Source organism: Quercus suber, unplaced genomic scaffold (assembly GCF_002906115.3).
Source record: "Quercus suber isolate HL8 unplaced genomic scaffold, Cork oak 2.0 scaffold_815, whole genome shotgun sequence".
NCBI classification, from domain to species: domain Eukaryota; kingdom Viridiplantae; phylum Streptophyta; class Magnoliopsida; order Fagales; family Fagaceae; genus Quercus; species Quercus suber.
In genome coordinates this window covers 156,288-183,777 of record NW_027070246.1, presented here as the reverse complement: position 1 = coordinate 183,777, position 27,490 = coordinate 156,288, and the positions used below count along the sequence as shown (strand labels likewise).

The 27,490-nt window shown below is 34.3% G+C and overlaps 2 protein-coding genes across 2 annotated transcripts; both read right to left on the bottom strand.

Moving 5' to 3' along the window:
* Positions 1 to 949: 949 nt before the first annotated feature.
* On the bottom strand, positions 950 to 13,062 carry LOC112033751 (uncharacterized). The gene is given in 13 exon segments (XM_024066528.2): positions 950 to 1,898; positions 2,409 to 2,546; positions 2,654 to 2,732; positions 3,792 to 4,027; positions 5,634 to 5,840; positions 7,785 to 7,854; positions 7,966 to 8,210; positions 8,313 to 8,465; positions 9,255 to 9,384; positions 9,786 to 10,025; positions 10,208 to 10,469; positions 10,472 to 11,905; positions 11,908 to 13,062. Coding segments are annotated over 13 exon segments (4,161 nt in total). The 5' UTR covers positions 12,671 to 13,062; the 3' UTR covers positions 950 to 1,694.
* Positions 13,063 to 16,507: 3,445 nt separating this feature from the next.
* On the bottom strand, positions 16,508 to 20,035 carry LOC112033753 (elongation factor 2). Its single transcript, XM_024066532.2, has 3 exons — positions 19,957 to 20,035; positions 19,779 to 19,866; positions 16,508 to 19,337 (listed from the first exon to the last, which is right to left on the bottom strand). The coding sequence occupies exons 1-3, from the start codon at positions 19,957 to 19,959 to the stop codon at positions 16,897 to 16,899; spliced, it is 2,532 nt and encodes an 843-aa protein (XP_023922300.2). The 5' UTR covers positions 19,960 to 20,035; the 3' UTR covers positions 16,508 to 16,896.
* Between the last annotated feature and the right edge of the window lie 7,455 nt (positions 20,036 to 27,490).

Genomic DNA, 27,490 nt, shown 5'->3' with positions numbered 1-27,490 from the left:
ATATTTATTAGAGAGAGTAATGTAGTAGATGAGGTTTGCATGAAGAAGATAGAGGAATACTGCCTACTTAATTAAGCCTTCTAAACTCCAATTATTAACTAATCCTTTTGTATAAATTATTATTATGTAATTAAGACCATTCATTACACGTCTTGCTTCCTTCAATGCAGTTAAATTATTAAAAAAAATGCTAAACCTACTCCAAATTTTAAAAAATTTGCAAACTAACAACGCAGTGAATAACATTGATGCGACTTCAACGTAAATAAATATCTAAAATACATTTCTTTGCCTGCTGTCTGTTGAAAAGAAAAAAAAATATATAATATATTTTTTCAGACAGTTACAAACTATCAGTGCTTTTCAGTTGTTCCTGTTCTGTGTTGACAACATGTCGAGAAGGAAGTCATAGGTCTTGATTTTGCAAATCAGTGAAACAACATTTTCTGGATGTGTAACGGTGCTATCATTTGCTTGGTTGTATTTTGAAAGATCCTTACAAAATACTACTTTGCGGCAAGCCACGCACAAACCAATTTATTAATTACTCACTAATATTATATATAATTTGAATAAAAATATATCAAGAGTTTTATAATTCAATGATATTGCATAAATCTTCTAATGATGAGAACTTAGGTTCAAACTCCCCCATCCCCCTCTTGCCATTCGGGAGGGAAAAAATTGGTCTCAATATCTTATGTTAGGCTTGCTGAGCCTCCACAGCAAGATAATTAATATGATAGTTTATTGTCAATTTTGGAACCATGATGTGTTGGGGGCAACAATACCACTCCCATTTTCTTTCATCGTGCAACTTTGGATCAACTAGAAAACCAAAAACATAAATATAAATGCAGAAAACCCTTTCAAACTTCTTGCCTTTAATTTTTCTTTTTCCCTTTTTTTTTTTTGGGTTGGATTAGCAAATAACATGATATACAGTGACTGTACAGCGAAACGTCTCAATACAATTACAAATAGAAAATCTCTCATTTCGTGGCATCAGACCATATGTTGGAGGAACAATCTTCCTCTCATACTCGGATGAATGTTTTGAAAAGAACATACAACCAACATAAGGAAAAGATAGCAAAGATTTTAGAAACAATCAGGAAATCCCTTTGTTCCCCACTCATCTGTTTAATCTCAGCCAGAACTAGCAAACTTCTAAAGCCAGTAAGTTTCTTTTTTGAAATGCCACATTTCATCACTGCTGTACATGTTACCAATAAATTTATTTAGCTCAAACGACCGGTCAGACCTCTCTTTTAGATATTGTGTAAGAAAGAGCAGACTCTTTTCTTCTTTCTTTCTTTCGTCCTTCCCATTTTTTTTTCTTTTCCAAACAAAAGCTCACCTCCTTCAAACTATCAAAACGTTAATATATTTTTTCAGAAAACTAGTTTTTTTTTTTTTTTTTTCTTTTTTCTTTTTTCTTTTTCATATATATATTGAAAAAATTATAGGTCAAAGAGAACACTGCGATTCTCAATCTGACCTATTGCCCAGCTAGCACCTCCAGCAAAACACATGCCACTAGATCTCAAAAAGTCGCTTAAAGTAATTGCCTGTCTGCAGGGCCTCTAAGCTGAAGCTACATATAGAATGCATCTGAGCATCTGACTAGCCCCTCCCCTCTGACTTGTTGATCAGAACTCAAGATTCTAATTATGCACATCCACACAAAGTTTTCATGAATACCTGCCCACTCGAGTGCCTTCCGACCCTCTAGAGGATGAGTTACCATATGATCTCCAAACCTCTCTCCACTGCCGCCTACTGCTACTTGTTTCAAATGGATGGTACTGGGCATCTGTTTGTGCTCTAGATGTGCTGCTTCCAGTGCGTTTCTTTTGGGCATTCCGCATCTCTTCTTCAGCATCATACCGTGAACGCTGCAGAAGTCATTTATTGGTAAGTTACATGCCGGTGGGGCACTTAATCTCATAGAATGTATCAATGTGTAGCTTCCATGGAAATTTATAGTTCTGTCCTAAATATCTTATTATATGCCATTTACATCTTCCCTGCACTATTATGCTTTGTGTTCTTATTTAATTTTAAATTTCATTCCTTGAAAAAATTTTCCATTTTCCATCCATCCAAATAGCCAGAGATAGAATATCTTTCCTCATCCATCTATGGACTATGATAGATAAACAATGTACTTAGTGCTATGAAAAGAACGCAGGCTTTGTGCCCTCTTGAGCAAGTCAAATTATGCAACATTCCCATGAAGTTGGAAACTGATATGTGGGACACACGCTTAACAACTCTTTCCTAGGTAGAACTCGACATTTTGAAATGCTATATTCTTTACAGGAAAACACTAAAAAAAATGGTAAGTCTCCAAACCTTGAGCCAAGGAAAAATAAACAGAGTGCAGAATGATAACATGCACATACCTTGATAGAGTCTGCAAGTACTGCATATGCCTCTCCAATCATTTTAAAAAGTCTGTCGGCATCCTTATGAACTTCTGCTGCTATTGCCTTCCACAGCCTGTCATCCCCATTGTCACTTTTTGCCAAGGATTGACTAGCCTACATGACGAAAGGATTTATTAAGAGGTTAATAACAGTAAATACCTACACAAATAAGTGCCTTTATTCTTTATTTTTGTTAATAAGTAAATAAATCAGTACTAAACCTTATCAGGATGGTGTTTCAGTGCAGCTTTCCGATAGGCCTTCTTAATTTCAGATGCTGAAACAGATGGACTAATTCCCCTGCAATCATAATTTGAATCAGCAAATGATCTTAAAGGCTTGAGATTAATAATCTTAGAAGTGATTATCTTGCTTTTGGGGCAATCTCTTTCCAAGAAAAAAAGAAGAAAAAAAAGAAGAAGAAAAGGTAGCACTTTAAAAACAAAATATGGAACTTGTAAGCTACACACATTTTAAGACAACTTCCATAATGCCGATTACAATCACAAAACCATGATGCATATTTGAATGTACATATCTAGTTACAAGAACTGATATGTATCTACCAAAATCTATAGTTTTAAAGGATTACTGGATTAACAGAAATATACTTAGGCATAAGCATCCAAAACTAATTTGTATATATGCCACATAATCAGGTAAAGAATGAAAATGGACCAAGCTCCAGATGTGACACATGTATAAGGAAATTGGCCCCATGTTAATGGGAAAGAACAAAGCAGAAGATAAAGTGAACAAGTAATTTATTTTCACTTTACATTAGCGAGAAAATAAATGAAAGAAATACAAAAACCCTACTTTTCCCTGATAAATCATTACTCCAAAACCAGATACATATATGAAAACACCAGAGACTACCTAGAAACCATTTAATAGTACTTAATCCTAAAAAAAAACAAGAAAAGAACCATTTAATAGGACTCCCGAGAATATACAACATTAGTTTCCAAGAAAATAAACAACATTTAAGATTAGAGAAGGAAAAAATGAGGAAGATAAAGAAGGGAACTTTGTACACAAAATTTGTCATCTTCCACTAGCCAATTCAGGAAGCTTCATCTTCTCCTTGACTCAAGTGTGTATCAATAAATAAACATTCACTTACTTATCCCAGGGAAAATTAGGACTCCATCCCATAATGAGGGCCTCTTATGCCAAAACACACACAAACTCAGAGTTTAATGAGTGTAACATCTTGAAAACCAACTTTTGTATAGGCTATCTTAATGCATCAGGCAATTAGGAAATAGTGGTAATTATCTCTAGATAACAACACATAACAAAGTAGTGTCATTTAATAAAATCCTGTTGGAATAACATGCAGAAAGGGTAACTTACAGAATGAGGTACATATCCAAGGGGATTTCTTTTCTGGCTTCTTCTTCTATTTCAGCAAGCCGCAGACGAGCATGTCTCAAATCATTTGCACAGCTATTTGATCGATCAGCAGCTCCAGACTGATTGGTCTTTTCCTCTACTTGCTTAGTGAGAATAGATACAAGTCTCCGAAGATCACTAGCCGCTTGACCATAATCTCTGATCATCTCATATAGAGTTGCTCGTCTTGAGATTGCCTGTCAAAGTATTAACACAATCAGGCACAAATATGACCAGCAACGTTACTGAAGAAGACAACATAATTAGGGTTGTCTACATGAGTCTCTTTCAATTTATATTGACGAGTCTGCATGCAAAATCTAACAGATTGAGTGATAATGGTCAAACATACAAATGAATATAGGGAAACTTTTTTTAATGAAGTATCACACAATGCACAAAAAGGAGTGCATGAATAACCTAGAGCCTTGTGGCTCAATGGCATTGCCTTGTCTCCCTGATGGGAGAATACAGATTCCAATCCCCTCACCCCCTAGGGCAGTGCATGGCGCCCAAACAAATGTTGTAAGAGAAAAAAAAAGGGCAATATCTATGAGTTGATAACACTTCAATTTCCTCCATAAACTCCCTATAGCTGATTGTAACAACAGTAGAATCTATCTTGATATCTAAAATTAATTTGCCTGTTTTCCTCATTGTGCAATAGCACTCACTACCAACAAATACATTTTGACCCACATTGATATTCAACAACTGCCCAAAATTCAAAGGTTGGATAAGATGCCTCTTTTTTAAAAAAGAAATAAGAAAAATACACCGAAATTTGCTAATGGGGGTACAATCTGTGTACTCAGGAAAATACAAAAATGCATACTTAAGTGAGAAGAATGATAAGGGTAAAATCACAATAAAAATAAAGGACATCAATATAATCTAAAGCAAAAAAGCCTGAGAGGATCCAAAAGAGGGGTTGACTATGGCACCTTAATTCATAGTTGGCTTCAGATTCAATTATTGGATTCCAAACAGATTCGTAATTTATATGATAATGGAAGTTCAAATTTTCTTCCAGTTGGTATTCATGTGTGCTTGCATATACATTATTCGCCCACTTGCTAATGGATATAAGTTTTTGAGACTAAAGGAATTGTTATGAGTTAGTATCAATAGTATCATTGTACTCACTCCCCCCACCCCCCCACACATATATATAATATTTATGTGTGTTAGGGTAATTACCTTAATAAAACCTTATTCACACTTTCTAAAAGAACAAGAATCTAACATAGTATCAGAGCCTAGTTTTCCTAAAAGGTCTTGTGTTTCAATCCTGGGAATCCCCCACTTGTTTCAATTTCTGTAATGGGGTTTAATCCATTTCTGTTTTGGAATCCACATGCAGTTTCAGGCATGTAAATGATGATGGTATAAGTGCTAGTGTGTGCATGATATACATATTGGCCCACTCCACATGTCCAAATTGGATCTTCAAGAAGGCAATAAAAGATCAATTTTAGCTCTGCCTACTAAGGAGTCCTATTAAAACCAAGAAATATAGACCTGAACGCATCCAGAATTCAGTGATTTCACCGTTTAAATCGCATTAAATGTCCATTTGCTTTTCCTCAAAACTTTGGGCATTCCATAAAAGACCCAGATATTTTTCCTTAATGGTAAATATGTTGATGGTTCCATCTAAGATTACAGACTTGTGTATTTAAAACAATGAGTACATTACTATGGACCAAGTTTAGTCTCCACCAGATGTCAAATGCCCCCAACAACTTCTTCAAGTAGTTTATATCTAAGAATGAGGAAGATCATATCAGTTTAGAGGAAAACCTTAAGATAATTTCCATCAAGAGCAATAGCCAGGCTACAATCTGCAATAGCATCGGTAATCTGGCCCGAGGCTTTGTATGCAGCAGCACGATTGCAAAAACAAACAGCTGCAAAAGGACGTGGTGCCATATTGCATGACAAAGCAGCAGTATAATGTTCAACTGCTTCTGCATGCCGTCCTGCCTGAAACGCTTCATTCCCTGCAGCCTGTGTTGAGAACAATAAATGAATCAACACATATATAACTTATTACAGGTTTTTCATAAGAGCTTTTTTTTTTTTTTTTTTTTTTAAGTGAAAAAGGAGACCAAGTCAAGTGAAAAATATTAAAATAAAACCTATATACACCATAAAGCACTTTACTACCTGCAAATGTAGTAGTTTCAGGAAAAAACTGAAAAATAAAACCTATATACACTATCACAAGTGTAAAATTTGTGGGGATAGCAAATATTCTATCACTTGTTGATAATAACAGTTATATATAATTAAAGAATAAGTTAAAAGTATGCAGTTTTTTTTTTTTTTTTTAGGTAAGAAAACTTGTATTAAGAGAAGACTACTTCATTAGAAAAATGAAGCAGCCAGAGAAAAAATATGTACAAACAAAAGAAAGGAAAACAACTATGTTAAAAGTATGCAGTTTTCATGACTCAAAGAAAGCTCTGGCCAAATCAACACTAGACCCCCAAAAAACTAGTCACAATTAGAGCTCCTGTAATAGCTTATATAGCCCAGATTTACATAAAATGTAAATCGCATTTAATTATATAAAAGCTAAATTGAATTGAGTTTATTTAAGTTTACTCTTTCAATTGATTAGCCAGAATTGCTACCAATGAACTACCAGAAAATTAAGGATCTGCATTATGGGCCAAGTACTAAGAAAATAATAAAAGCATAGAATCAAATAAGGGTCAAGCCAATTGGACTAAAGTAGTTATTTTGAGACAGTTATCTGAGTCAAACATTTATAAATGACAGGAGGAAAATCAAACACCTAAATGGAAAATTTTCAAGCTGTCAGCTCTAGCAGACAGTGCACTTTAGTGAACCCATTAAAACTGAAGTGTAAAGAATTTCTAAACTCAATGGTTTGAATATTCCCTGAGTGTGTTCATTTCTTTTCTTAAGAAAAAATATCACAAATTGTTGGGTTTATGTATCAGTTGTGCAGCTGCAAATGGACATCCAAATAGTCTCATCCTTTAAACATTGCAGTTGAGGTGCAATTCAATCGTTCAAATATCCAAATTTCTCCTTTACTACCTTTTTTTTTTATAGGTAATAAGAGTTGTATTGATAAGAAAGGTAAAACGGGTTTACAATTAGTAACATAGTAAAGTACCTTTACAACCCCAAGTTATTTTGTATATTCACCTAAGTAACATATCTTTTTTGGTTAGCAATGCATGAAGTATCCTAAAGAAACTTGTGGTGAACCATGATTTTGTTCCCCTGATCCATCTTTGGACACACCCATCAAAGCAGATCCAACAATGTGCATTTTTTCATGGGAAAGTTGGACATTCATAAGAAAGAGTAACATAGAAGAAGCCAATACACACTCATTAACTTCCTTAGCATTATACTAACAAGTAGAGACCTATGAATTGACAGGTCAGGAACAATCTCATATAACAGAAAAGAGTTACTTTGGGAACAGATGATATGAAGAAGTGGCTAGCCTGTTGAACAAACCCTACTTTCCCCAAACACTTGAGTGTTCCAGGAAAGTCATTCAAAGAGACTTTATACAGGTTTAACATCCACTCATTAATGTATATGCGAATTGTGCAACATGTTACGCACACCCAAATAGACAGACGGGAATATTTAATATTCTTGTACTAGCCATTATAGGCTTCAAAGGATGGAGGCCCGGTAAGAAAATTCATTTAAAAGACCAAACAAGAAAATACAAAACGAATGACTGCTGGATTGCTCATGTTTGCATGGGACAAATCCCATTCAAAATTATAAATGAGAGCACACAACATATTGGCTGTAAACCAGACTACGCTATCCTTAAGTAACACAGCCTACACGGGTGCCTTCAACATTATAAGGTGTCCATTAAGTTTTATAATAACACTATTTTAAGCACAAAAAATGGACTTACGGAAAAGAATTCAAAAAAGAAAAGGATACCTTATGACGCAAGAGCTCACGTACAGTGCCAGCTAGGGGTATTAATGATTCCAGGGCCTTGCTTCCATTCCTGAAAGTTCTAATTAGCATTAGGAACTTTATGTGGCAAAAACATACCTTCATTGCAATGAAACATGTAAATAGAGGGGTAGGATTCATGCATGCTAGGATTATGAATTACCTATTTGTTACAGATACTTTGTCCTGTTGCTCCTCAAGAAAAGCAAGACCCTCGTCAAGCCTTCCTAAATGGAAGTAGGATTTAAAAATCAGGCGGCATCGCCAAAGCCTGAAGTAATAGTTCTCCAAGATTTCAGAACCATTCAGACTTCTTTCACGGGCACTAGCTTCCACTGGAGGAGAGTTCTTTTCAGCAGAACCAAGAGTCTGATCACACAACTGAATCACCTCATCATACCTCCGGAGCTGCCAGATGAAACAAAAGTTCAAAACAAAACAGACAAGAATTCTAATAGATTCCAATGTCTTGAAGTAAAATTTCTCTGTATCACAAAAAGAGCCACAAACCACGAAAAGAGCATTTGCTTTCATTTCTAGTAATTTTTCTGAGAACGAGCTTAACGTCAAAGCCTCAGCAATTACTTCCAAAGCAGTCTCTGCATCATTGGATGTGCTCCTTTGCATAAGTTCGGCACAGCGATTCATGCATACTGACACTTTCTGGTAGCCAGTAAAAACACAAATTAGTTTGGATACCAGAAAAAGAAATGAATAAAAGGTTATCCACAGAGATGTAAACGTGAAAAAAGGTCAACAAATCTTGAAGAGGAAAATATGAAAGAAAAAAGTAGGAATACCACCAAGCCCTTTCAAAACTGAAAGCCAATTAGTATACAATCAGAAAATTTGACATCATGTTTTTCACAATCCTGTAACTACCACTCTTTTTGTTTTGGCACAAAACATTTTCCAGATAATGTTTGGAGCATCTGAATATGTTGGTCAATGAAAAACCTTTCCCAAGTAAACAGAAAATATTTTAAGAGGCATATAATGTTTATGCTTCTTAGAATGGTAATACATTTTTTCCATTACAATGCTACCCTTCCCAATGGAAAAGAACCAATTTATTGAATCCATTTACTCTCATCAGGCAATAGACATGCGTCTAAATACCTGAATTATTGAATTTTGGAAAGATTAAGATAGAGAAGTGCAAATTTATACAATGAATGATACTGTAAAATACTATACTTCTGAGTGATACAACATGAAATTAATGAATTTACACTCTTCAAATTGTTCAGCTCCAAGGACTAATAAAACAACCTTCTAAAAACCAATTGGTTCCTGACTACATTTCACCTAAAATATATTTAAAAATAAACGAAGATATACTTTGCACAAATATCAATTTGGATATTTTTTATGAGACAATAGTGAGTTATTATTTCCAATTTGGATGCTAAAGAAAGTTTTCATATTATTCCAAACAGTAAGTTGCAGTACCTGCGCCTTTTGTAAGCCATCAGATGCTTCTACTGCAATATTCCGGTCCACACAGATGTCACTTCCTAATGGCAGGCACCTCTTGAAATATTTTGATGCATCTTCAACTTCTCCAAGGGCAAGGTAGCAACTTTAAGAAAATGAAAAGGCAAGGATTAGGGGATATTGTAATCTTCTATCATTTTTAAACAAAATCCAGGCTGATGAGACAGCATAAATATGCTATTATCTATCTGAATAAGAAACAAGCCTAAAGAAACTAGTTGAACAAAAAATGTGCATAAAAATTAAGAGTGGAAACTTCCACCCACATACCATTGAAATGTGCATAAACAAATCATTTCATCTCAAATTAATCCACAAGTTGATAGGATTTCAATACAACAGAATACAATGCAATACTATTAATCACCAAGAATACGATTAATAGATTGTTCACATTTTTTTTGGCAGCAAACAAGTTCAGTTACTGATAAACTAGCATATGTAGACAACTTAAAGTCACCGCAAACTTAAAATAAAATCCCTTACTTTGCAGCTCTAAGTTGCACCCTAAGGAAGTTGGGATCTATTGCAGCAGCCTTCATACAGTCCCCCAGTGCATCTCTCAACCTTCCAAGAGACATACGCGTTGCTGCACGGTTGCTATAGCATAGCATTAAAGCCCTTAGACAGCTTCTAGATGTCTCACTTGTAGAAACACAGTTCACCCCTTCTGTGTAACAATCCTCCGCTTTAGACAGATCCCCATGCTTATAGGCCTGGTTTCCCCTGATAAATATCATATTCAACAAACAATATGGCATCTCAGACTGGAGGGGTATAATTAGAACATTTAACGTGCATGTGGCTAACTCCCTAAATACTAGAAATGCAATGTGGAAGATGATTTTTATTGTTTTAAAAATTTTGAGGACAGAAATGAAAAGAAGATGATTTGAATTGATACTGACCTTAGTCGCCACTTCTCACATGCTTCCTGAGATGCAACACTGGCAGCAGACTCTTGCTTGATCTCTGGGTTTTTATCCAGCTCTGAGTCTGTTTTAACCTTGGATTGAGAACTAGATAAATCTCCCTTCTGAAGCCGCCCAGGAGATGAAGGCAATGAAGTTCCAGAGAAAAGATTCACAGAGGATGATGCATATGAAACTTTTGCGTTGATTGTAGAATCGTACATATCATGACCAACTTTCAACAAATTTTTCTTTTCTGGTGGCGTTTCAAAGCGGATAATTGACTTTGAGCGGCAGAAGAGGCAGCAAAGGTAAAGTTAGACCCATTTATATCTTCTGAACTTGAAGCAATACCACTGTGCATCCTGCCATCACTATCATGCCTCTCAATGTTTAAGCTTGGACTGGCTTCAGCTTCTGCTGATGTAACAGCAACATCAATATTAAAGTCTACCTCCTCAGCTGCAGACTTGAAGCTTTCAGTTTCAACGCCAGAAGCAGAATCTTCCTGAAGGTCTCCAGCACCAACACTTCCATAAGAAAGGTATTCAGAATCTCCGACTTTTGCTTCTTGGCATATTGAGTCACCATCATTCATATCCAAGCATTGGGTTGCAATAATCAAATCTTCATCTATAGCATCACTTGAAACCGTTGGTGCTGAATCAGATGCTCCATAGCTGTTATCGAGACTGAATGACTCATCAGATGTCACAGAATTTTCTCTCGAGCATCGGTTATCCGGCAATGTTTCCTGATATGGGGAAATATCCATGGGTGAATAAGATTCAGAAGGCTCTGGGTTCTCTTGGGAATCACTTTCCTTTGAAACAAAGTTTTGACCAGGCCACAGCTTAACTGGGGTGGGATTTTTCGATTTTCCACTCATTTTCTTAACTCTTGAGACTCTGGTTGATTCCCTCTTTGCACTGAATTCCATTTTCTGATTTATGCCTGAAAATATGTTAGCTTTTGGTTTTGGTGTTTTAAATTCTACAAAGGGTGTCCCTATACCATCTTGTTTGCTTGCAAAGCTAAACTCAGCCATAGGCCTTTCAAAAGTACTCCCAGCTGGTGGAAAACCCGTATCACTAGATGAAAATGAAGATGGAAATGAAACATTTCCACCAAGTTTGGTATCATCTTTCGGTTCATCGAAGGGAACTTGACTACCACTGGTATCCTTACTCTGCAATCCCAGCTGAAAACTGAATTCTGTGGGTACTGATTTATCAAGGTCATGGAATAACTTATCACCAAAATGTCCCGTTTGCATCTCCTTCACAAATTCTCCAGAGGAAGACGGCCCTGCATCCGATAAAGAGTCTCCTGCCCCACTTCCTACTTTCAACTTCTCCATCTTCTTCGAAAGCAGAGCTTCTTTTCTTCCATCATACAAACCGCTAGTACTTTTACTGGTTCCAAGAACAGTGTTCTCTTTTTCGTTGGTCCTAATATTAACTTCTTTCTTCTCAAAACTCTTAGAATTTAAAGTTTCCTTGATGTTCAGACTCTTCAACTGATCAGGAAGTGTGTTTACTGAACTTCCAGCAAATGAATCATAACCTTTTTTACGACTTCCAAATACAAACATACTCGTATCATTGGCATCAAAGTGGCCAGCTTCTTTAATGTTCAATTTATTCATCAATTCATCTGGGAGTTCTGCTCCCACATTACTATCAAAGGAACTACCCACATTGTCACCACTCCCAAAACCAAACCTTCCATCTCTAATTTCTCAATACGTTCACCATTCCCCGAACCTTCAATGTTCAACTTCTTCAAATTTTCTGGAAGCTCCGACGCAATGCTTTCATCAATACTAGAACCCTTCTTATACCCACTTCCCAATACAAAGCCACCACTCTCCGACCCCCCAGATAGACTCGAACTCTGCCTACGATTCACAAACTCATCCCCACTCCCAATTCTCAAATTCCCTATTTCATCAATAACTCCTTTTTCCAAACCTCCACTAGAATCCCACTTCCCCGGATTCAAATTCACACCCAAATCATTCCTATTCTCTCCAAACATAAATGCCTCGTTCCCCCCACTGCCCAACCCGGAAACCGAAGTCCCAGTTCCTGAAAGAACCGAATTCTCCGAACCAGGCCTGAATGGATTGAAACCGGGGGCGTTTGGCCTCAAATTCTGAGAATTAGATTGCCTCCTCACCTTCACAAGCCTCGGCCTCGAAGTACCGGAGGTTGATCGTGGAAAAGACGGCGTATTGAAGCCGAAATTGGGATCATTTTGATTAGAATTCGAAAACCCAGAAGTTTGATCACCAAAATTTGATGGGTTCATTGGCACAAAATGAGATTTTGAAGGATACCCAGAAGAATTAAATTGGAGAGGAAGCGAAAACTCACCGTTAAAGCTGTGGCTTTGTTGGGTTTTTCTTGTTGTTGTGTGTGAAGGAGGAACTCCAGGTTCTAGTAACGGCGGCGACATGTCAAAGCAGAAGTCATCAAATCAAACTGCTGAGATTGCTTCTGGGTCTTGATGATGGTGACGATGGGACCCTCTGATCCAAACCTTAGCTCTGCTTTGAAAAATCAATGCAAAAACCTTTATAGAATAATGGGGTTTTTTGTGGGATTTCAAAGATTTTTTTTTTAACGTTTGTAAATGTGTAAAGGTTTTTTTTTTTGTTGTTGTTGTGTGTGTCTGTGTCTTGAAGTCTTAGCTGTGTTTCTTTCTTTGGCCTTAAGAAACAGAGAGATTTGGTTTTGAGAAAATCACGGGGCGAAAGATGTTTCGTTTTGTTTCCGTTCCTCTCTGTTTTCTTGGGTCAGTTTTTTGATCCTCTCATGGCGTTTTCAAAAAGTTCTTTTCTGTTTTTTTTTTTTTTTTTTTTTTGGTTTATACTTTTTTGCTTTTTATATTGCTTTATTTTTCTTCCTATCTTTTGAATAACTTTCTTACAAATTGTTTTTTTTTTTTTTTTTACTAAATGATTAGGAATTGTATTATCAAAAGATTCAAAACTTGAGTTACATACAAACCATTTTGGATATATCATACCAAAGTTAAGAAAAGTGAAATATATTTATATCTTTTTTTAAGAAGAAAGATATTATTAATGTAAACCGGTTATATTAGCATAAAATATCGAGTAAAATTGTGAAAGAATATTCTTCATTATTCATATAATAAATTTTGTTATGTTTTTAGAAAACTTAACCAGATTTTGAGCAACGAAATATATTTATATCTATTTTCTCTTCTTTTGCTTTTGATAAAATATATATGTCCATTTTCATTTGCTTTAAATTAGGGACAACTAGTTGTGAAACTATGTATATTTTATATTTGTGTAAAGCTAAATTTCATCTATAAAATAAACCTAAAAAAACAAATAAATGAAGAGAATGATGCAATTATATAGATACTCTCTAGAATTTTAATTTTTATAAATATTCCTTTGATATTCAATTATTATAACTATCTGTTTTTCGTTCATTTTATGTTAAAATTATTAATACAAAAGGATAACATATATTTCTCTTCAAAAAAAAAAAAAAAAAGGATAACACATATTTTTTTTCAAGCTCATTTTAAGAATTTTGTGTTTTATGGAATAAGTATATACGTAAGTAGGAAGTGAAACAAAATTTATTTATACGTTTTTTTTTTTTTTTCATTTTACTTGAGAAAACATATTTCTAAAATTTTCAAGCCTAATAAATTACACTAAAAATGAGGAAATTCTTATTTTTAAAATTTTCAAGTCTATTTTTATCTTTAGTTTTTTGATACAAGATAGAATTTCTACGTTAACTTAATTTGAGTGTATATATGTGTGAAGTTCCCTTCTAGAGACTTGAACCCCGGTCCTTTCCCCCCACACTCTACAAGCATTTATTTTTATCTTTATTTTGATCTATACATTAAGACAATTGAAAAATAGATTATTCTTAAACATTATTTTTATGATCTTTTATCATCAGCACCATACAATTTTTCTTATTGTAGAAGTGTGATTTGAAAATTAAATATATATATATATATATTCAAAAGATGTCAATTAAACTACAATAAATAACAAAGATCATAGATGTATGGTTGTACTTTACCTAAAAGTTGATCCAAACATGCAATATAGTGTTTTATTTTGAATACCAAAATACAAAGGATGGAATTGTGTGTTATACTTGTTGATGGTAGATTTTCATTAAAAATAATATTAGGAGTGTTGGAAAAATGTTTCTTTCTTATTTTACCCAAATCTTAAAGAATAAAGATCATTAATTTGTATCTCAAAATATATTTGAAATTTTTTAATGAAAAATGTACGTTGTCCTAATCTTGAGAATCATGCATTCTACTAATAACTTGCTTTTATTTTTTATTCTCATTGACCTTCTAGTTCCAACAAACAACTGATGCAATTCCCAATTTGAATTACTTAAGTTTAAGGGTATATTATTTATTGACTTATTTGAGAGTCATCTTTGATAATTCCACCAAATATAAAGATATAGTGTTCATACACATAAATAATAAATTTTGATTGGAATTCAAGCAAAACTGGCCTCGATATCTCAAACTATTAATATACACAAAAATAATCGAGCTATTTGATGTCTTCTTTATTAATATTTAAACAAAGCATGTGCAAATAATCGTTAATGATAATAATTCATTGTCTATTGTCAGTTTGCCACTTGCACTGGTGCCCAAAAAATAAAAATAAAAATGCACATACTGCAAAATTTGTCTCCTTTTTAAATCTAAGAGAACATATTTATATTTTCATTTGATATAAGCTTGTCAATACTTGAACCATCCTAATTAATCTGTTCAAAATTCATACCTGACTCTATAATTTTAAAAACTAAAACTTTTATTTTTATTTTTATTGTTGTTGTATTAGCTTGTCAAAATTTTATGGACCAATCTTAGAATATTTATTTCCTTTGTTAATGCTGCTTTTGTTGGGGCTGGACCCAAGTTATGGATGGCAAAAAAATGAGCTTAGTCGTTGGCATTATTGAACGTCACTTGAACTGACACACAACCAAACCCTTCATGCCCAAAATAGCAGCACGACTCCATCACTAGTTCCTCTTATTATTATCATTAATTATTATATGGTAGGAGGGAAAGGTCAGAAACAAAAGCTGTCAAATCTCATTAAAAGCATCATTGAGTTGTTCGTAGAAATTGTATAGAAAGTAGATTGGCTGTAAACTTAAAAATAAAAAATTTATTAAAATATATAAAAACCTTATAATTTAGATTTAATTCTCATCGACAGTGAAAAATCAGTAATAATTATGAAATTCAACCAATAAAAATATGTTCATCCAAACACTATAAATCACTTCCACAAGGTTAGTGCCTAGAAATGAATAACCATTTGTCTCAATTTTTTGTGTTCTACTTTATAATAGTCACGATACCATGATATTAGGTACTAAACACACAATTAAAATCTCTTAACAATTCAGTTTTTCAAAAATCAAAATGATTTGGTCTTTAAAATATTCAATTGTCTACAATATTCGTAGAATCATTCTCAACTAAAGTTATGAATATTTAAAAAATTTTTACATAGCATGTTAGTTGAACTACAAGGCTCTTGGTTAGAGACATCTAAACCCATAAGAAACCTACAACTCCAGACTAGGAATATATTTTGAGGGGGGAAAAAAAAAGGAACCAAGAAAATAACAAAAAGCAAGAAAATTTATGATGGGCGATCTCTCCTGCAGGTCAGGATGCATCACAATCACCAAATAGAATTTTCATAGCTTGTCCTTATACTCTGAAAGTGGCGTTAGAAGAGCATCTAATGCGTTTGAAGAGCATCTAAGTTAAGTGGAAGTGCCACATTAAAGTTTCATTCGACAAACATGATTCATTCCTACTACAAGTCGCATTCACATCCTAGACAATGACCACATCAGATTGAGCATTGCCAATCCTCACAAGTCCCAACTCAACCCAACATAGTAATATGCTCACAGAGAACAAATGAGTTTGAAAAACATGCACACATACATCGTGTTATATAATTTTAAAAAACACACTTTACTTATAAACCACAACAAACAAATGCGCTAGTGTTGAAAACTTGACCAAACTAACTAATTTAATTGGTTCAACCGCATACCCAAAACTACATTTTCTTAAAAACTAGATAACCAACTAATCAAAGGTTGCCTTGCAAAAAATGGAAACCACTCATGATTTTCGATCATGCCTACTTTTTAGCAGCTAATGCATGAATTAGATAACAGTTAAAAAAGAGATACCAATACATGAATTAGGCTGTTTATTAAACATTGGAACAACCATCTAGATCTTCCGTATGTAATCCTCAGAAGCATGAAGATGTAGAAGCAGCACCATTCTCAACCAAAGTATGAGAAGAATATTTCAAAAAAAAATCCCATCTAGATCTTCCGTAGTGTTTATTCAAGCCCTTGCTAAAGACATTAAACTAGTATAAAAATGGGCATATAAATGGTAAACCCATAGGAAACCTACTACAACAAAATAAGAAAATTTATGTTGGGCAATTCACCCACTATTGTTTCTTCATGCAGATCAAGTTGCCTGACAAGTGACAATCATCAAATGAAAAATAAGAAAAATTGATGCTGTGCAATCTCACCTACTATTGTTTCTTCATGCAGATCAAGTAACTTGACAATCATCAAATGGAATTTTTATAGCTTGTCCTCGTACTCTGACAGCGGGGTAATCTGCTCCTTTAAGCCCTTCCTCTTGCGGATTTCTGATAAAATCCGTGCAGATTCTGTTCCAGCTTCCAAGGGATCAGAGGACATCATGTCCCAATGATCAAATACACACTGGGGGAAAGCCTGGCCAGAAGTTGCAGCTCTCAATTCTGCAGAGAATCCAAAAGACTTGATAACAGGTAGGTATGCCTTGATGTTGTAAAGGGGTGTGCCAGGCCTCTGCAATTCCTCAAACACATGTCCACGTTTCTGGTTAAGGACACTATAAATACCACCAAGTGCTTGCTCAGGAGCTTGAATCTCCACCAGGTACACAGGCTCAAGAAGCCTGGGCTTAGCAGTCAGCTGAGCAGCATATATAACCCTCCTGGCAGTAGGAATTACCTGACCACCACCTCTGTGGATAGCATCAGCATGAAGCACGACATCACAGACTTCAAAGCAGATACCTCTCATGTTTTCTTCAGCCAATGCACCTTCCTTAGAAGCCCACTGAAACCCAGCAACAACAGAATCCTTAATTTCATTGAGGTACTGGACTCCCTTACACATATCAACAACCATATTAGGGCCAGTGGTCTCCGGGCCAAAACACCAGATCTTCTTTGCAATATCCTTGTCCCAACCAAACTCCTCAGACAAGATTTTGGAACGACCTCTAGGATCATCCCTTGGACCAACACGGCCCTCATCAATGGCCTCTGCAAGCCCATCTTCCATGGGGCGTGCTTCCATGTACAAACGGTTGTGCTTGTTGGGTGACTTGCTCATCACAACACGGCAAGACTTCTCCAGGACTGTCTCACGGAAGGACACAACAGGGTCAGACCGTGTAATCTCTGCTCCACCCATGAAGTCGTCCTGCAAATCCTTCAAACAGATCTCAAGGTGGAGTTCCCCAGCACCAGCTATGATGTGCTCTCCAGACTCTTCAATACTACAGACAACCATAGGATCTGATTTGGCTAAACGTTTCAGACCTTCAACAAGCTTGGGAAGGTCAGATGCAACCTTGCATTGAACTGCTACACGCACGACAGGTGACACAGAGAACTTCATGGCACGGATTGGGTGTGCATCGACTTCCTTCTCATTTGTCAAAGTAGCATTCTTGGTGATAAATTGATCCAAACCAACCATGGCAACTGTGTTACCACAAGGCACATCCTCAACTGTTTCCTGCTTCTTCCCCATCCAAATAACAGTTCTCTGCACACTCTTAACATACAAATCCTTCTTCTCACCGGGAACATAGTTGGGACCCATGATTCTAACCTTCAAACCGGTAGAGACCTTGCCAGAGAAGACACGACCAAAGGCGAAGAACCGACCCTTGTCAGATGCAGGAATCATCTTTGAGACATAAAGCATAAGAGGACCCTCAGAATCACAGTTCCTAATAGCATTAGCATAAGCATCGTCAAGAGGACCCTCATACAAGTTCTCAACACGATACTTTTGAGCCGTGGCAGGCGAGGGCAGGTGAAATATCATCATTTCCAGAAGGGCACTACTTGCAGGGAGCCAGTTCTGCATGACACGCTTCATCAAGGCCTTCCCCATCAAGTCCTTCTCTTCTCCCTTCATAGTAACACCAAGCTTTGCTAGCATAGGCCACAGCTTATCCTTCTCATCATTCATACAAGTGTTGATTATCTGCTTGATGGGTTCATAACAGAACAGAACAAAACCACGCTTGCAGGTAGGAGAGCCAGTGTTCTTAGTTGACCACTTTTTGGTAGCAGGGTCAAAGAAGTTCTCACCCCAGAGTCGTTCCATCATCTTGGCCTCATCAACTCCGAACTTGGAGGCATACATCTTAGCAAAATTGGTTAGAGTAAACGCCCAGCCATGCAAACCAGCTGAAAAAGCAACTGTCCCTTTCTCAGGGTATACCTGAACATCACCAAGGAGGGGATCTTCGTATGTGGCCATGATGACATTTGCATTCTCAATAACCCTCTGGAATGTCTGGTAAGCCTCCTCTCCATCAACCTGGAGCTCAAGGAAGCACCGGTCCATCTTGTTAACAGTCAAAACAGGTCTAATCCTCTCCCCTAGGGCTTGTCGAAGCACCGTTTCTGTTTGAACACAGACACCCTCAATACAATCTACCACAACAAGAGCACCATCTGTAATGCGAAGAGCAGCAGTGACCTCAGATGAGAAGTCAACGTGCCCCGGAGAATCAATGAGATTGATAAGGTACTCATTCCCTTGTCGCTCTCCCTTGTAGCTCTTCAAAGACTCATCAGTCATCTCATAAAATAGGGATATACCAGTAGACTTTATGGTAATCCCCCTCTCTGCCTCATCCTGGCGGGTATCTGTCATCCGGACATCACCAGCAACTTCTTGAGCAATGATACCAGCAGCAGCCACAAGAGAATCTGTAAGTGTAGACTTCCCTGTGAATTGGGGAGCAGAAGGAAGGCAAATAACATCAGAATTTGAACCAAAACAACCAAATACACTATAATAAAAGCATACAAGTTGAAATGTTACTAATCATTGAAGACAAGCATATATTAGTAGGAAAAGACCAGTGGCACAGCAGTCAGAAAACATCTGAAGTAATGATCGGAAGAAAGAAACAAAATCAGAACAGCTCATAAAAGCACAGGCATCTTTAACAGAACTCCAAACTAGCGGGGGGTTGACAAAACACGAAAATATGCGGTCTAGAGTCAACAACCGCAAGATTACTCCTCATCAACTCTATACAATTTTAATTGCCACACTATTTACAATCTGCTCTTACTTTGATATGACCAAACAACACTAATATAATGCACCATCTGATATAAAATACACAATAAGAAAGACCCAAAGGCAAACAGATCACATACCATGATCAACATGCGCAATAACAGACATATTACGAATGTTGTGCTTATAATCCATAATTCTCCGGAGCTCATCAGCTGTAAACTTCACCTGCACATAGCAAAGACATTTCTCTTTTAAGATTATAAGCACCAAAACCGCAGCAACCCAATGAACTTAATAGAGACAAAAAAAACTTACCATCTTGACTAGTCTTTAAATGACACAAACTGTTTGAATCTGAACGAATGTCTTCCTCTAATTTATCAAGATACACCTGCCCATAACAAAAAGAAAATAAGTCATATCAAATAAGCAAATTTGTTCATCCAATACACTACAATAGTATCTACCAAGATCAACTTCACTACACCGACTTGCTAGTTGAAAGCAAACAATATACCTATAACATACACCACATTATATACATACTATTACTGTAGTCTGTAGTGAACCTGTAAAGCAAACACTATACCTAGAACACTATAAGATTTCAAAAAATTGTTTCACCACAATGAATTTACAGAAAACCTTTATACCTAGAACAATTTTCCAATAGTACAGAGCCTCACATACTATTACTGATTTCATCAAAAATTTGTATTGCCACAATAAGCCATAAATGGCAAAAATACAAATTTCTATAGTAACATTAAAATATTGTTTTTCACTCAAAATTAAAATCCATAGCACACATAGATCAAGAAGTTCGGACACCAACTAAAAAAAATTGAACCAGAATATACATGGAATTCATCAAGTAATTAGGGGAGTATTCCTCTTACTTGAAACCAATAACATAATGTTCACACTTAAACAAATCAGACTTACATACATCCCTACTTAAGATCAATTATTTGTTTATTTGCTAATAGTTGTCTAAAGTATAATTGTACCTAGAAAAAACGAATCTTTAAGATTCTGCACAGTATTAAATTTAAAGAAAAAGCTGTTGCCACACACACCCGCAGATATGTTGGATGTAGCTTATTTGTTTATTTGCGAAAAGATGCTTATAGTATAATTGTACATAAAAAAAGCAGGTCTTTGGAAAGACCTACGTAAGCAAATTAGTCAAAAGTAAAAGAAAACACTCACAGATAAACATTACATAAACAAAACCCATAAATATTGAAAAGATGAGATTTAACATAATGAATGATCAAACAAACATTACAAACATAGTTTATTTTATATAAGTTGTTTGAAGTATAATTGTACCTAAAAGAAGCGAGTCTTTAAAAAGATGTTCACAGACAGAGAGATAACCATCACACAGATAAAACCCACATATAAAAAGATGAAATTTAACATAAAGAATAATCAAACAGTGCATATCTGATAAAAGTTGTTTGAAATATAACTGTACCTTAAAAAAAAAAAAACGAGTCTTTAAAAAGCTGTACACAGACATATAGAGATAAACATATGATCACAAACAAAACCCAGATGTGAAAAGATGAAATTTAACATAATGAATGATCAAAACTCAATCCAGATCACAAACTATAACAGAGTTTTGAAGAAAATACAAAAAAGCAATGATCTAAAGCTAAGTACAGCGAGAGCAATGAACAAACTACAAAGTACAAACCTGTTTGGTCTCTCACGGAGACAGAAATAAGCAATGAGTGTGTAACTGAGGAGTGTATATATATGATGTTCCAAGTGAGAATAAAACCTCTGTTAGGGTTTTTGTTGGTATCGGGCTGGGCTACGTTGACATACTCAGAGTCAGAGTCAGACTCAGTGTCCGTTTAGCTAGCGCGTTTGCTTCAGGGGTTACGTTTTTGTTTTTTTTGTTTTTTTTTTTCACGCTTTTCAAGCTTTTTCAGCGGCTTTTTTACTGTGCAGTAGCAGATACGGTTTAATAAACAGTAATCACAATAATTGACTTTTCAACTAAATTTTACTGTTTACAAAACCATAATTTTCACTTTTCAACAACTTCTTTATTAAAAATAAGTCTCACCTTACTACTCAAACATTTAAAAAGAAGTCCAACTTTGAATTTTTTTTACGGCGTAAAGCTTATTATAATATAATATTATTCAGACTGATTTCAAAGTAGGAGCCCAGTCCAATATATTATATCACTGTCAGTGGATTCACTGGATTGAGGAAGTGTTGTGTTGTGAGATTTTGTGGACACATATTGCTTTGACTAATCTCTACCCACGTGTGATTCTCCTGTCTCATTCTCATGTGTGCAATAGTCCTAAATATTGTATTGAATTGCAATCCAATTATTTTACCTCAAAAATGAATGAAGTGAATTATTGAATAAATAAGAGGCGGTTTGGTCAAAGAGTTAAAAATTGTTGTTTAAAAAGATGTAAAAATTGTGGTTTAAAAAATGTTATTGAAACACGTGTTTTTAGTATTTATAAAACAAAAAAATGTGTTTGGTATTATGGTTTAAATAACATATTTCAATGTTAAAAAATATAAAATATGTGTTTGGTCTGTGTATGTTAGATTGTAAAAAAAGCTGACCAAAGTACAAAATAAATATATTTTAAATCAGGAGAGAGAACATGGTGGGCCTATAAATCAGGAGAGAGAACATGACTGGCCAATTATTTTTAAAAAAAATTGACCAAAGTACGAAAAAGCTGACCTGAGCACTAGTTATTGTTGTTTAAGATAATTACGGAATTGCCATTTAGCATTAGTGTTTGTTGTTTAAAAACTGTCTGGAGGTGATTTCAAAAGTGGGTTTTATAACATTGGTTTTTGAACAATGTTTTCCAAACAACAAGGAACAAGACTGGTACACCAAACACATTTTTTTGTTTTGTTTTTAGACACTATTGTTCAGTGTTTAAACACTGAACACTAGTGTTTAAACAGGGTGACCAAACGGCGCCTAAATCTCTAGGCAAGCATCTGTGAGACTCCTAATTATATTTTTTATTAAAAAAAATTATGTGATGAACAGTTTAATAAATAATGATATGTAAATTAAAAAAAGAAGGAAGTTTTTTATTTTTTTTGAAGTATAGGTTCTATAAAAAAATTAAGTATTAAATGTATATTAAAAATTAAATAATTTTTTTTTTTTTTGTTTTAAATGTAGAGTCACGTGTAAGGAAAAACTTATGTTTGGTTAATGTATTCTGTTTTTATAGCAAATTAAAATTATCCAAAAAATAGCTTTCAAAAAAAAAAATTATCCAAAAATATTCTCAAAAACTTATAAGAATAATTTAATTTAGAAAAAAAGGTAAAAACAAAATAATATTATGTGAACCTACCGCAAAAGATGTCTATGGAAAAAATTTATCTGCAATCTAATTTATAAGAATTCTTCTCAATTGAGTTAGATGGCACATTATGAAGATGACAAGTGTCCTAATTATGGTTTAAAAAATCGGATTGGGCAAAATCATTTTGCCTACGGTTCTCAGTTTAACTTGGTTTTGGCTAGTTTTCACCGATTTTGGGGGGTTTTTTTGGGACCGGATTAGTGCCTGATTCTTGATTAAATTGGTTGGATTGATTGGTATAGTTTGGTTTTTAAAACCATGGTCTTGAGTCATGTCAAATTGGCCTAACATAAGTGGGTGAGACTCAGGTCTAATGTCCAGTTGTACTAGACTCGTCGAGATCATAACATGTGTTCACTTTTGGACACAAGTCATGATCTTTACGGGTCTAGTGCAATAGGATACTAAACCAATTCAAGTCCAACACAAGTCAACACTCTTAAACAAGAAATAAATATTCTCTCTCGAGTTTTTGTGGTTCTTACTCTTAGTAATATTCATGATTTTTACGAACTAGACAAGTTTGTACTTTTTACCAACATCCTTGTGGTTGTGGTGGTGGCGGCGGCAAGGGGTGAAGGAGGCATGAGGAGTAAAGGGAGGAAGGCTAAGTGGTGCTAGTTTTATTGGTGGTTTGTGGTGGTGGTTGTTTAGTTCGTTGAGCTTTACAACAATGTTTGATGTGGCAGTGGTGGAGAGGCTAAGGTGGGGTCATGAGAGAGAGAGAGAGAGAGAGAGAGAGAGAGAGAGAGAGAGAGAGAGAGAGAGAGAGAGAGAGAGAGAGAGAGAGAGAGAGAGAGAGAGAGAGAGAGAGAGAGAGAGAGAGAGAGGGTTAGTTTTTTTTTTTACTTGAATTAGGTGAGTTTGATTCATCAACTACCATGTATATAACTCAGGACACTTGTCATCTTCATAAAGTGCTATCTACACCTTGGAGGAATTCTTACAAACTGAGTTGTATATAAATTTTGTCCTTTTAGGCTGTTATTATGTTCATTCTTCACAATATATATATATATATATATATGTATGTGGAAGAGCATGAGGTTCTACCATGTGGCTTTCTCTTTGACAAAGAATTTAGATAAGGATTAATTAAAATTCAAAAGAAAATTCCCATAATTTTTTTTTCAAAAGATAAAAACTCTTTATTTTCTTAAATTCATTATATTAGGACATTTCTTAAGTGCCACATTATAAATAAGGACTAATTAAAGTTTTAAAGATAAGGACTATTTATTTTCTTGAGTTCATTATTTTAAGATTTTCTTCTCTCTCATAAAGCACAAAGATTTTCTTGTTTTCACTCACCATTTTCACTTTTTACACTTATGCTACTTTATATACACCTATCTATAGTCTTTCATCTTCATGCCATAGGTTAGTGCTTTTTTATTTTTTTTTTTAGCCCTCATAATTTCTTGGTTTCTTTGTCATTTTTGGGCACTATTAGTGGGGTATCGGTATAAGCCTCGACCATAAAAGTAAAAAAAATGATGATTATTTTTGGGACAAAATTGCTAAATGCCCTATTTGGACAAACTAAGCAGCGTTTTGTCCTATTTTTGAAACTAATTAGGGAAATACCCCTCTTTTGAAAATCGATTTTCTAAAAATCGAGTTAGGCCCTATAGCGGTGTTTTTAAGGAGCCTTATAGTGACGTTTTCAGGACCTATAGTGGCGTTTTGTAACTTAACCTATATGAAATCGAGTTATAAGCAAAAAAATTTGCCTATAACTCGATTTAATGAAAGCCGAGTTACAAAACGTCACTATAGGTCCTGAAAATGTCACTATAGGTCCTTAAAAACGCCGCTATAGGGCTCTAGTTTTTTTTTTAACTCGATTTTGAGAAAACCAAGTTTCAAAAGAGGGGCATTTCCCTAATTAGTTTCAAAAATAGGGCAAAATGTTGCTTAGTTTGCCCAAACAAGGCATTTAGCAACTTTGTCCTTATTTTTGAGTTTTCTTTGCTGTTAATCAAGACTATCTTAGTTTAGATGCAACCTCATGTTTACTTGTAGCTATTCAAGAATAGTGTGCAAACGGTGTACAAACCACAATCATATTGTTAGTTCTCTTCATCAAAACTACAATTAAGTAGTTCTTCACATAATTTTTATGTTCTTTCTTAGGTATCTTTAACGTATAATACTTATCCACTTGTATCTTTTTGATTACTTTTGTACTTTTATTTTATTTTATTTATTTTATACAAGATAGAATTTTTACTCTAACCTAATCTAAGTGTATATGTGTGTGAAGCTCTCTCCTAGAAACTTGAACCCCGGCTCTTGCCCCCCACACCCTACAAGCATTTATACTTATGGAGTGACCACCACATCAAGGGTGCACGATGATGATTACTTTTGTACTATTAATAATAGTTGTTGTGGCTTATTAGGATTAGTTTCAAATTATTTAATTTGTTGTTATGGTTTTGATATACGATTGTAAGTTAATTAGTTTACTCCTCTATATAAAGACAAGCTCATGGTGTAAAATTAATAATACAAGATCAGTTCTCCTAATTTTAGCTTACACTTTTCTTGATTTTTAATTAGCACTCTTTTGTTTTTTGTTTTCTCTAAAAATGATATAAAGGCCCTACTAGAGGCAATTAAATATTGATAAATGGAAGTATATTTAGCCAATTTTTCTTTGTTCGAATACGCTCTGTTTATGTTGGTACACAAATAATTTTGTTTCATTTAAATTATGAACAAAGTGTACGAGATTGGTGTCTTGGGATTTGGTGGTGAGAATGAAGTGGTTAAGGAAGTGTTCAGTTTTAGAAATAAAGTCTACCTTTTATCTGGATTTTATTTTATTATTTTAAATATTAAATTTATAATATGGTATAGACTCCTAGAAATTTTTAATGACTATGCAATTACAATCTTATATATGTATGTGTGTGTGTGTGTGTGTGTGTGTGTCTATATATATATATATATATTAGTAAAGAAAACCCACTCAGTAGTTGGAAACTACTTCTAGGATAAGGAAAAATTATAAAATGTGAATTAAGAAAATTAAGTTTCAAAACATTTAACAATATTATGGGAAACATCATAAATACTATATAGAAAAATGATTATAATATATGGGTCTTAAAAATATAAAAATTATTTTAAACTCGAATTACCAAGTATCAGCGCATCACGTGGAAAATTATCTAGTATAATATAAAAGTTGGATTCCAAAACGGGTGGATGTAGACTACAATGCTATTTGTTTCTTTTTAAAGTATATTATAATGACATGTGACAACTTCTTACTTTTATTGACATTATATAGAAAAACAATGCTACATGTCAAAAGATTATTTGAACATGTCAATACGGCGGTCATAATGCTAGACATGTGACATATAATTAAATTTTTTGAATGAAGTAAATGCATTTTTTAAATATGATATTTATGTTCATGTTTTTATTCTTATTTATGACTATTAATTCTTAATTTTCCATTCACCTTTTAATTTTTCCAACCATTCCCCTTCCAAAGACTATTCAATTATTTTTTTTGAAAATACTTTAATTAATAATATACGTACAAAAAAAAAAAAAAGACACACAATAATTGGAGTCTAAAATGCCTAATTATAATTTTTTTTAAAAAAATTGCTACTAAAATGATGGGTATGCCCCATACGGTATATATATTGAAAAGCCAAAAAAATTAATGACTAATTAAAAGAAAAAGAGACTACCTACGAGCACAAAAAAAAAAAAAAAGAAAAAAAAAAAGAAAGAAAAAAGAAAAAAAGAGACTGCCTTCTAAGAAGGTCCTATATATATATATATATATATATATATATATATATATATATATATATATATATATATATATATGTGGTAAAAAAAGTGACATTGCCAAATCTCCCATAAATGTTACTATTTTTTTTTTGGCTAAAACTCCATAAACGTATTGGGTAGTTCAAAGTCCTATTGAAAGCCATATTGAAAGCTTATCCCCTCTCTCTCTCTCTCTCTCTCTCTCTCTCAAGACATTTATTTGAGTTTCCATTTTCTCTTTATTAAGACATTAATTTGAGTTTCTATTTTTATTTAATTCTTCGACTATACCACATCTCGATCTATTTTTCCCTAGTATAAAAAAGCTTAATTTCCTTTTTTTCATTTCTTTTTTAATTTTTTTTAGAACAGAATTTAATTTGATTCTCTCCATGGTTAATTGACATGAAATAAAAGGAAATTTAATTTTAATTCAGCCATCCCACTAATTTTTACATAACACTACGTTGGCTTTTCAACTCTTTGAACCTAAACATTAATTACCTTTAGTTATTAACCATTCAACAATAGGGAAAAAAAAAAAAATTAGACTAAGGCAATGGTAAGGCTAGAATACAATTAGCAATCTCTCTTCAAATCTCTTGGTATTTCTCTTCCTTTTGATTTCACATTTGATTTGCATGCTCTATTTTTAGGTTTGAATT